The following is a 12,109-nucleotide window of genomic DNA, read 5'->3' as shown; positions in this document are numbered from 1 at the left end:
CCATCAATTCACATCCTATTGTGGCCCTACAATTTAGCAGAATTGATCAAATTCAGCTTTACACAGTTTTACAGAATTTAGCAGTCCTGGGCTTCAGCTACTAAATAACACTGCGTATTTGCCATGCTGCCATTTGTGTAGTAAACTTCTTAAGATTAAAAGATGAGATGCTGAGTGTGGAGCTAACTTTTCAAAGAAGAGCACAATACCTTTTGCGCTCCCAATACCCTCCTATAAGTCTGAACATTTGACAAGTGTATCCCTATGGGCCTGTTTGCACTTACAGTCATCCAGTTTGCACACACATGACTTCATGGGTACACTCTTGTAAGCCTATTGGGGTGAAGACCGTCTTTTTGTTCTGTGTTTGTGCAGCACCTCACACAGGTGCTCCAGTAATACAAATTATAAATAACATTCACTTTATACTCCTTTAAAAATTGACTCAGTAGGTCAAAATTATTCTCTTCTACATTTACATATAATTGAATAAAGCATGCTGAGCAGTCTTTGGTTGCCAGTGGTTTGGAACTGGAACAAAGAGGGTGACACTGCTCAGAACTGTGGTTTAATGACAAATGTGTAAGGGGATTTTCTACTTTCATGAGCACTAACCTCCCTCATGTTATTTGTAGAAAACATATATAATAGTGGAGGGATGCTTTGTATTTTTCTTCTTCTCCCAGCCATAGAAATGCCAGCAGCAAAAGCATTGTATCATGTAATCATTTAAACAAGCTATCATCTGTGCTGGGGTTGTTCTTCTACCCAGCTGAAAATGCCTGGTAGTGACCATGTGGTACATGGGTAGTGGCTGAGCTGAGAGTGCTGAAATTTAACCATTTAAAATCGTAAAAATTTGTATTACAATATTTTAGATTTTTTTAAATTACATTTGTATGCAAGTAGGTATACATAGTAGAAATATTATATACATAAATAGCAGTCCAAAGAAAAGGGAAACAAGTATAAGTTTAAACATAGCAAATGTGACACATTGTTCAAAGTTTTAGATGAGAAATGTACAAGAACAGATGTCTCTCTTGAGGGATAATTCAAAGTTGCATCCCCTCTATAGAATGTGGGCAGCAATTGTAACAGAAAGAAACATTACAATAGTAGGTTTCAGAGTAGCAACCGTGTTAGTCTGTATTCGCAAAAAGAAAAGGAGTACTTGTGGCACCTTAGAGACTAACAAATTTATTAGAGCATAAGCTTTCGTGAGCTACAGCTCACTTCATCGGATGCATTTGGTGGAAAAACAGAGGAGAGATAGCTGTAGCTCACGAAAGCTTATGCTCTAATAAATTTGTTAGTCTCTAAGGTGCCACAAGTACTCCTTTTCTTATTACAATAGTAGTTATTTTAACATTCATTGTAGAAAACATGGCTTTTGTTTCATGTTTGCCATTTTGTGGTTTGCTTTCAGTGTTTCATTTTGTGACTCTCTTCCTGAAGATGTTCTCTCTCCCCATTTGTTTTCTTAATTTTTTTCTGAAGAGCTAAAAGATAAAATATTCATAAGCACTATCTACCCAACATCAAGATAAGTGTTTGATATCAGTGCTGGGTGTAAGGCTGGTTGCTTATCAGATTGTCACAGATAGGCATGGAATCTGAGAATTTTAGATGCTAAAAATGAACCTGTGCAGAGTTCATCCATTGCAGAGGCAATAGCAGGGATGAGGAACTGCACAATGTGTAGTCTGAACTTATTCAGAGAAGTGAGACTGAAGCAGAGCCAGCTCACACAATCAGGTAATTCACTTCCAGTGGCATCCCCTGTCATCCTACTTCAGATGTCAAAGTAGCTCCCACACCACCATAGATTAGTTTTAGAGAATTTGTAGTTATCAACAGTACTTTAGGAAAAGAATGGCAGTCATTTTTTTTCAAAACCTCAGCAACATGGGACACTTGTACATTGCTAGAACTCCTCAGCTTACTCCAAAATGTTATCAGTAGGTCCCTTAGGGCCAGGTTTAGCTATCATTTATGCACGAGTAATTCCAGGGAATTTAGTGGGACTTCTTGCAGGTATCAGTTTATTAGAGAGCTGTTTGCAGAACTGGGGTCTTTCTCCTTCGAGCGTTTGTATGGTTTGGAATTCTGTCAGATCACCGGGACGCAACAGCCAGCTCTATAGGGCCAGGAAAGGAAACTGGCCACCGACTAGTGCTGAAGGTCAGATAACCCCTTGTGTGCTAGGGCTAAAGCCTGTCACTCAGTGAAGTAAGATTTCATAGGTTTCAGAATAGCAGCTGTGATAGTCTGTATTCGCCAAAAGAAAAGGAGGACTTGTGGCACCCTAGAGACTAACAAATTTATTTGAGCATAAGCTTTCGTGAGCTACAGTTCACTTCATCGGATGCATTCGCCACCGAAATTTGTTAGTCTCTAAGGTGCCACAAGTACTCCTTTTCTTTTTAAGATTTCATAGGAGAGCAGAATCAGGGGGGCTGCTGAGAAGCGGGGAAATGGGAGGGGAGGGGAGCAGTTCAATGCCCAGTGCCGTGCCCCCTTGGCTTCAGTTGTCATCATGTAATTACATCGCCCATGGGGCGGCTCTAACCCAGCGCTGCTTCCACCGCTGACCTGTGTGGTCCCCCCGGCCCTGCTCCCACTTCAGTGCTCGGCAGCGGCCTTGGGCTCCTGCACCGCGTCGCAGAGCCCGGGAAGGGAAGCTGGGTGCCCCGCGCCCTGCTCAGTCTGCTGGGAGCTGGGCTGAGCCTCCCCCCCCCCCCGCAATCACACGCCGCCCCCGATCATCGCCCACCCCCAGCTGCTCGCACCTCCTCCGCAAGGGTTAAAAGCAAGACGTCAAGGGCAGCCAGCGCCGAGCCCCTGCCCCACCCCGCTCTCATGTGATCGCAACGCCCCGCTGCAGCCGCCTCGCGTTCCCGCCCTGCACCGGCTGGGCAGCTGCAGCCCCAGCGCTCCGCTCCGCTCGGCCGAGGCAGCTCCCCGCCTCTCCCCGGAGTCTAGACTCTCCCGCCCCGCGCGCTGCGAAGCCCGAAGATGGCGGCTTATAAACTCCTCCGCGGGCTGAGCCCCGGCATCTCCCCTCCCGCCGCTGGGGGGGCCCGCAGGGGGTGCGCCCCGGCGCTGCGGGCAGCCCAAGCCAAGGTAAGGGGCGCGCAGAGAAAGCCCCCCAGCTCGGAGCGGGTCCCGGTTGCGCTGGCCTCTGCCCACGGCACGAGTGCGCCCCATTGCCCGTGCCCTGCAGCGACCTTGTGAATTGCCTGAGTGGATGGCCTGGTTCCCCGCTTTCCGCCTCGCTGCATAGCCCCGGGCTCCGCGCCGCCGCCGCCTCGCCCTGGCTACGCGGTGGCCGCTGTCAGATGCGGCTACAAAATGGCACGTTTCAGCTCTGCCCGGCCTGAGAAGCGAATCTGGAGAGTCCTTCAGCCCAGCCAGAGGGCGGCGTGTGGGGCTGACCTTGGGGAGGGAAATCTCTGACTTTAGGGTCCTGCCCTCTTTACTTTTCGTAGCCAGCGTTCAGGCCTTCCCGTTTCTTCATCGGACCCGTTCTTGCGTTAAGTGGGTGCCTGTTTTGGTCTATAACGTGCACAGTGCAAAACAACGTCTTACAAGATGCAGCGTCCTCCCTCCAGCTAGGTCACTGTATTGGATCAGAAAAGAATGGAAACTAGGGAGTCCTCAGGGTTGTGATTATGATTATTATAACTAGCTCATTATGATTTGCTGATAATAAGCTAGTTGTTCAGGACTTGTGCTATTGTCTTTGGGTAAGACAAGATGGGATTTTTAATACACCTGTGAACAAATTCTTGGATATTTCCTCAGCCCCAGAATGGCCTCTTCTGCTGCCAGAGTCTTCTTACTAAGCAATGTAGATGAAACCACTAGTCTCTGTATATTGCTAGCTAAAATGTATTAAGGGGGAAATGAACTTCTTTCATCATGCTCTCTGATAGCTTTTAAATTACTTGGTTTTAATAAATGGTGTGTCTCACACAATAGGATATGGAAGATGGGGTCTGATCTTGGGGTCAGTTAGAAAAGTAAAAGGGCAAGAAAAGATTTCTGGGGCTAGAATTCTAGATGTAGGGCCCATCTCCTGCAAGCTTGAAACTTGATTTGGAGCTTTGCATGTAGTGATCTTGGCAGGATGGGGCCTGTAGTTCATAATTTGAAATCTTTTTTTTTTTTTTTCCCAACATTTGGAATATTGATGACTTTGTAAGATGTATTCATCAATTTAAAATATGCTATTCATTGTATAGCTTCAGCATTTTCACAGCTGGGGATGGTTGACCTATAATCTTACCCCACATGGTTCTGTACAGTGCAAACAACCGATGATGATTCTGTGTAACAAATCACAAACAGCACTTAACAACTGAAAACATAGTTCATTTCACCTTGACAAGGCTTCCTAAGCTAAGGATTTATATCCATATATTTCCTTTTATAAAAAAGTGTGTGTGTGTATACAGATACTTAAGCCAAACAATATGGGTAAAATCAGAAGCATATTCCACCTGTACTATTTAGAACTGCAACCCCTTAATTAATTTTAGTGTCAGACACTTGAAAATCAGTACATTGGGTTAAGTGAGTTGCATTTATTGGAAGAAATGAACAAATACTGATATTTAACTATGGACATATTTACAAAATACACTGACATCTGTAGACAAGATCATCTTAGTAGGCTATTTCTTATCTAAAGAGACCCGTAAGTGGAATCAATATTACATATAAACATAGTAACATAATATATATATGTCATGAATGCCAGGAGAAGCAGAGCAGCCAGAGGTGATCTTTTGAAGGGCCCTGCTTCACAAAAAGGTGTTGGAGCTCAATCCCCCTTCCTCTCCAAACACTGGAAGACTTCGTGCTATTCAAACTCTGAACTTAGCAGATGCAGTCTCCTCCTACACAGTTCATGGGATACTCCCCAGGATAAAGCTGTTTTGTTCATGCATACTGATTTCTTTTAATGTTGTTCCAGATTTGTGGCTGCTATTTCTCTACCAGCAATCATTGCAACACCAAATTCTATACTGACGCTGTGGAAGCAGTAAAAGACATACCCAATGGGGCAACTATACTTGTTGGTGGTAAGTATTAATTTTACTATCCTTCAGAAGATGAGAGGTTTTCTCCATGAGTAGGACATTCTCAGCTTGAATTTTTTAATTGACTAATTTTAAAAAAAATGGTTAGAACGCCTTTTAAATATCATGTACCGGGGAAATATTTTGTTTTCACATAGCATTTCCTACTCTCCTATTGATGATTACAGGGGCCTTTTCAGTAAGGAAAAAACTGACTGAGTCTTAGCAGAAAAAAAAGGGGGGAGAGACAGAGAAAATTCCCCCTCTAATTGTCAGTAACAAAAATCTTGGATGTTACTTTGATGTGGAATGTTTTCAGGTGGATGGCCTTTTCAGGTCGCTAGTATCCCTTTAAATGGTGAGACAAAAATTTGCAGTTTGGTAAAATTTAATACAGATTTTGGTGAAAAGTGGAAGATGGAAAAAATTGGGGGCTGGGGAACACAGAGCTCTTGCCATCTGTTTAGCGCACATCTTCAAGCAACTCTGCAGTTATTTACATATCAATGAATTGACTGATGGCATCAATTTAATGCCCTATTTCATCTCTGCCCACCCTACCAATAGAGCTAAACATGTTGATTTTCCAGACAGAAAGATGAGAAATGCTAAGAATGGGTGGGGAATGAGTAATGACCGCTCCTGACATGGCGGGGAGAATGGGCAAACGGAGCCTCTGGCATGGGGTGGAAGGTGGGAATGAGGGCACACACACATGGCATGGGGGAGTGGGGAGGAACAGAGAACTCATAGCAAAGGGGAATGAGGAACCCTGTTGTGGAAAGAGGAGATGGGGGGGGGGGAAATGAGGGTGTACACAGACCCCCTGATATAGCACAACCCAGGAATGAGGGACCTGACAGAGGGAGAATGGGGGTACACAGAATTGCTGGCAGATGGAGAGTTTGGGGGACTCTGGTTTGGGAGGAATGGGGGTAATGGAAAAATGGGGGTGCACACAAAGTCTTTGTCATTAGGAAGGCTGCAGGAAGTCTCTGACACAGAAGGGGATGGGAGGGTGGCACACAGGGAGCTTGTGCGTGGAATGGAGGAATGCAAGGAGCCCCTGATTTGTGCAATGAAATTGGTCTAAAAAGCACCAAAGAGTGTGGCCCCCTACTTATATTGTGCTTAATGAATATGGGTAACTTTGGACTTGAGCACCAAAGGCCATGTCTATATTACAAACTTTGGTTGATGCAAGTTACATTGGCATAAAGCCACTGCAGTTAGTGCATTGCTTGTACGCATGCACACTTGGCTCCTTGCATCAGCGCTGCACATATTTTCCAGGAGTGCTAGTGTCTATGCATAGTGCGGTTCATTGTGGGGTAGGTATCCCACTGTGCATCCCGTTGCCTTCCAGCACACTGTCTTTCATGAAGTTTTGGCAATGCTTGGTGGGGCAGAAGTGAGATGCACAGGGATGACTGGGAGCATGGGGTCAACTTCCCAGCATGCAACTCTTCATCCCGTAATGACATCTGTCCCTTAATTTTCACTCCTTTTTAAAAATTTATGAACCAGCGTGGCCCTCCTTGCTTTCTGCCATCTCAGTGCAAAACTCTGCAATCTCCACGCTTCTGTCAACTGTGAGAAGAGTTGCAAACAAAGGACGCACAATTCTCCAGTATTTGTAGAGCTGGAAGAAGAACCAAATGGGTAGAGGGGAAGATTGCTGTGGGACATAGTGCAAACCAATTGAAGGCTGTTGGTGGCATTCGCATAAAAGCTGCAGATGGTGGTGCGCCACTCCTGGGCCCAAGAAATGAGCACTGACTGGTGGGATCACATCGTAATGCTGGCTTGGGCTGACCAGCAGTGGCTGCAGAACTTTCAGACGTGCAAGACCACATTCCTGGATCTGTATGCTGAGCTCACTCTAGCACAGGGACACCAAAATGAGAGCTGCACCGACAGTGGAGAAGCGAGTGTTGATCACACTGTGGAAACTTGCAATTCTGGATTGCTATTGGTCAGAGGGAAATCATTTTGGAGTTGGAAAATCCGGTGGGGGTGGGGGCTGTTTTATGCAGCATACAGGGTTAATTGTCTCCTGCTATGGAGGACTCTGACTCTTAACAACATGCAGGACATAGTGAATGGTTTGCAGCAATAGGGTTCCCAAACTGCAGTAGAGCAAGATACTGCATGCATCTCCCTATTTGGCACCAGACCACCTTGCCACTGAGAACATCAACAGAAAGGGATACTTTTCTATGGTTATGCAAGCATTGGTGGATCACCAGGATGCTTCACCAACCTCAATATTGACTGGTCAGGGAAGGTGCATGATGTTTGTATCTCTAAGAACACAAGACTCTTCAGAAAACTGCAACCAAGGACTTATTTTCCCAATAGATGGATTACAATTGGTGATGTTGAAATGCCAATAATGACCGTGGGGAATGCAGCCTATCCTGGCTCCCCATGTTTATGAAGCTATACGCTGGCCACCTCAACACACCAAGGAAAGATTCGGTTACAGGCTCAGCAGGTGCAGAATGACAGTTGAATGTACCTTTGGTAGATGGAAGGGATGCTGGTTTTCGCTTACAAGAATGGATTTCAATGGTGGGGGGAAATATCCCAATAGTTAAAGCTGCCTGCTCTGTCCGGCGTAATATATGTGAAGCAAAGGGGGAAAAGTTGCTGCTGGGGTGGAGGTGTAGTGACCGTCATCTGAGTTTGAAGAGCCAGACATGAGAGCTATAAGAAGAGCTCAACACAGAGCTATCTGGCTCAGGGAGGATTTGAAAGAGCACTCTAAGCAGTTGAATCACAGTAATGCATTGTGGTGGACTGTGCTCTCCCTGGCCCTGTTGTTTTGGGGCCTGTTAGGAAGTGTGGGTGCTTGGCACACATGTATGAATATAATACTCCCAATGCACCTATTAATTCTGTGGTGATTCCTGTAAATTTGATTATTACACTGTCACAGATCCCATGAGTTTGTCACACTGCACAGTAACAGGTATGTAGGTACTTTCAGAATAAAGATGAATTATTTCCCAAATAATAAAATTTTATTCATTAACAAAGTCAGTGCAAGGAAAAATCTCTGCAGCTTAAAATCAAATACATTTAAAACTCAAATTAATGCAACAAACTTAAAAAGGGAAAGAATATTCACATCTATTTTACCTACCCACACAGCAACTGTGACATACCCAGACACTGACCTGTGAATCTGTGGTTGTCCATAATGTCCCCGGGTGGAGTGGTAGGGGTTGAGATGCAGCCCCTGATGCCATGTGACATGTTGAGGGGGTGGTATAGGGAAGTGCTGTAATGGAGTTGTCTGTGGACTGCAAAGAGAGGCAAGCCTGTGATATTAAACCTGTAGGCTCCCAAGAGTCTGCAGAATCTGTATTTGCTGCCGGAGAAGCCCCATTATGTCCTAGTGCACCTCCCTCTCTTTTTCCTGCTGGGACTCCTGAGCCTTTCTCCTGTCTGCTCTTTCCTCCTCCAGGCTGTCTGCACTGTTCACCCTACGTGGCCTTTGCTCATGGTCTGGTGCAGCACTGGCTTGCAGGATCTCACCGAACATATTGCCCTGAATTGTCTTTTCTCCCCTCCTTATCAGGCTCAGGCATTCTGCGCTTGTGAAGTGGGGGACACCCCACAATGCCGCAAAGGCAGAAGCTGCAGATTAAAACACATACAGCTGTCTTTGTCAATATAGTCACAATGGAAAGTTAAGGTTCAGACCTTCTTTCCCTTGCTCTCCTAAAGTTTTAAACAGGACGTGCTTATTTGCACTTCTGCTTCAAAGTGATTGTGCACAGTGCCACTCATGGCACCAGCTACGGCCCTCAAAGGTGAGGGAAACGAGGAGGTAATTTCTTGGTTGCATGGAACTACGATAAGGGCAGTGGCAATGAATACTGGCACCATTTTCACAGGTGGTGGTTTTTAGCTTGTATCTCATGCCTCAGGGTAATAAAGGCACAGAAAACACAGCTGCTGTTGGTATCCCAAAGCTGCCAAGGCCTGTATGCTGCTAGCCTGTGTACTGCAAAGGTACCTGCCAATATTTATTGCTGACTGGCATGGAAAAGTGACCTACGACAGAGGAAGAAATAAGGCTGCTATCCCTAGAAATCTTCAGGAGCGGACTGCAGAGTATCTTCATGAAAGTTTAATGGAGACCGCTCAGGAGGATTCAAGGGATATCCCTGTGTTCATAAACTGTTCTGCATGCTTCCTCACCCAAAACTGTACAGGGGAGTGAGAAGCAGATAACCATGCTACCTCTCTTTATTGTACCGCTACCTTTTCTCGTATGAGTCAAGTAATAAAAAGTTAGTATCCGTATCCTGTTAAATTGGGGGTGCCATCAGTATGTCATTGTAATGGGAAATACCATTACATATTTACCTGAGGTTCCTTCCCCCTGCAACAGGCTCACCCATACTTGACTGCTGGGACTGATTGAACTGTAGTGGAATCTCAAACAGGTCCTGGCTTGCAACTGGGGAGTCCAACTACACCACATGTCTCCCATCCTCCTCCCCGCTGTTCGTGCCAGGGGCCTGTGGCTTGGGCTCCTTGAAAGTATCCACAATGGCGTACAGTGTGTGGTGGTGAGGTCTCTGCCAAGTATGGCATGCAACTCTTTGCAAAAGAGGCAGGTCTGCTGCTCAGCACTGGATTGACTGTTGGTCTTCTGATAAGCCTGACACAGTTCTTTGGCTTTCATGCAGCACTGCTGCTGATCAGAGATGCCACCTTTCGTGCGGTAAATAAGCACCCTGACTTTCACAATAAACCCCAAATCAAGCTAATCCCATTTCAAAACAAGGCCAAAACAAGCTCAGCCCTAAGAACCCTAACACCCTAGGTGATTAGATTTCCTCCCCCCCCCTCCCCCAGCGTGCAGTCTGGGACTGCGGTGGGGCCACTGTGCACCCCTGACTCTCTTTCCCCCTTACCCCTGCTTGCCACTTGCTGGGAGCTGATCCCCGCCACCCCTCCCCCAAAAGCAACAAGCTACAAGCTAAAAATTAGCCAACAAGTAACTCACAAGCCAGTTAAACCAAAAACAAGCCCAGTTTTTGCTTTTTTTCCCCATGGGTTTGGGTCTGCTGCTGATCCCTGTTGTACCTTGTGTCTCACATCCCCTGTGTGATCTACTTGTAGATGTCCATATTTCTACGGCTGGGCAATAGCTGTGCTTGCACGGCCTTTTCCCATAGGCCCAGGAGAGCCAGTATTTCCTGTCTTCTCCAAGCAGGAGCGCACCTGGAGTGTGTAGATAGTATGGTCAACTTGGCAGTTGAACTCCTCAATGGAGAGCTGCTAGGTGTGCTCACCGAGCAAGACAGGAAAAGACATTTCCAAAATGTGTGTGGCTTTAAAGAGGAGACAGGCCTTCCAGTCTCTGTGACCCCTGGATGATGGAGTTAAAATTGTGACCAAAGCAGTCAGTGTCAGGCATTGTGGGACAGCTGCTGGAGGACTGTTAGAGTCAACATAAGTAACCATTGTTTATGCTCATGCTGCGGCAACCTCGGTACATCGACTATGGCTCAGTGCTGCTTAGGGAGCTGGTATTAGTGTGTTGCTGTAATGGGGCATTTACATCAGTGGGAGACACATTTAAAAGTAGACATATGTACAACTAGATTGACGCAAGGCATCTTGCATCAACCTAACTTTGTAATGTAGACCAGGCCCGAGTCACTAAGGTGCTTAGGAAATTTTTTTACCCACACACATGCACACACCCACAAAAACTTTGAAATTCCCTCGTGGAAAAATGCTGCAAAGGTTGAAAATGTTACTTATTATGACTGATCTAGGTTGTATTTGTGCTACAGTTTCCTTTTACTGGCGAATTGTTAACACTTTATATCTACATTAAAAAGTGTCCTGTATGTGTCCTATTCAGAAGTTAAAATATGTAACTTTTGCTGTGAAATCGCAATATATTTTGTAAACAGAAAGCTGGATTTTTTTAAAGATATCAGGTAATCACATTTAAAAAATGTATCATATGGGCTCTCTTGATAGTTACCACAAATTCATAACAGTAAGGCTGCAGGGAAATACACACTTAGTGCTGCGATTTTTTTATTTACATGAGGAAGTATTAGTTTTTGTTCCAAACAAAGAACAAAATTTTTGTGTTGCAGAGTTTACAATAAAAAAACATGTGGGTCCAATACAAATATACAAGTGTCCAAACATAATGATGGACAGTTGCCATCTAGCAAATACAGAAGAGCATGTGTTCTTCTTAGCTGAAATGTTTTATGGAGTACGTGGGTTTTTACAAGTTGCTGGTGGGGTTTTTAAGGCAAAAGAGGTGCTGCCCCAAGCCTATGGGGCTGCATAAAAGGTAGACACAAAGATGAGAATACAGAAAAAGAGAACTCTGATCGCAGTTACTCTAGTTAAACAGATTGGTAGCAGAGATCAGAATTAGACAGTCTTCAGGACTGAAGCTGGACTGGATTGAAGTAGGGAGAGAATATTGGAGGAAGTGAAGGTAGAGATGTGGGTGGAGGCAAACTGTGGATTGTGTGAAACTGAAGAGGAGAAGCTTTAAACTTAATATTGCAGAAGTGGGGAAGCCACAGCAGAGATCCAGTATGGAGATAAATATAGCCAACATAATGGAAAGGGAAGATGACTTTTGGATGGACTGAAGGGAAAGGAGATTGTACCCTCCCAAACCAACATTCATAGTAATGGGAATAGTGTGATTAAAGTCCTGTTCCTTATTCTGAGAAACATTTTCTCCAAGTGTTGAGCTGCTTATTCATTTATAACCAGATTATTTTCTTCGGTGCAGAATGTGTGTGGTTTTTATCATCTGCTGCACAGATTTATTTCTTATGATGAAGTTGTTCCCTCTAGAATGCTTGTTACATTCTTTGTTTGTGTTTGTTTTGCATAGGTTTTGGATTGTGTGGAATTCCAGAGAACCTCATAGGAGGCTTACTGAAGACTGGAGTGAAAGGGTTAACTGCAGTCAGCAACAATGCAGGGTAGGTGTTCCTATACCTTTGGAATAT

The 12,109-nt window shown here is 45.0% G+C and overlaps 1 protein-coding gene across 1 annotated transcript in view; it reads left to right on the top strand.

The window, feature by feature from the left end:
- The first annotated feature begins 1,496 nt into the window (after positions 1-1,496).
- The window catches only part of OXCT1 (3-oxoacid CoA-transferase 1), a 142,863-nt gene continuing 132,250 nt past the window's right edge, over positions 1,497-12,109 (top strand). The window contains exons 1-4 of the mRNA XM_038401717.2: positions 1,497-2,246; positions 2,441-3,126; positions 4,982-5,090; positions 11,992-12,082. Of these exons, the coding sequence (XP_038257645.1) occupies positions 3,019-3,126; positions 4,982-5,090; positions 11,992-12,082 (308 nt within the window). The 5' untranslated portion in view covers positions 1,497-2,246; positions 2,441-3,018. The remainder of the gene's footprint in view (positions 2,247-2,440; positions 3,127-4,981; positions 5,091-11,991; positions 12,083-12,109) is intronic.

The sequence above is a fragment of the Dermochelys coriacea genome, chromosome 5, assembly GCF_009764565.3.
Source record: "Dermochelys coriacea isolate rDerCor1 chromosome 5, rDerCor1.pri.v4, whole genome shotgun sequence".
Lineage (NCBI taxonomy): Eukaryota > Metazoa > Chordata > Testudines > Dermochelyidae > Dermochelys > Dermochelys coriacea.
The sequence above is the reverse complement of the archived record's forward strand: the minus strand, read 5'-3'. Positions and strand labels throughout refer to the sequence as shown.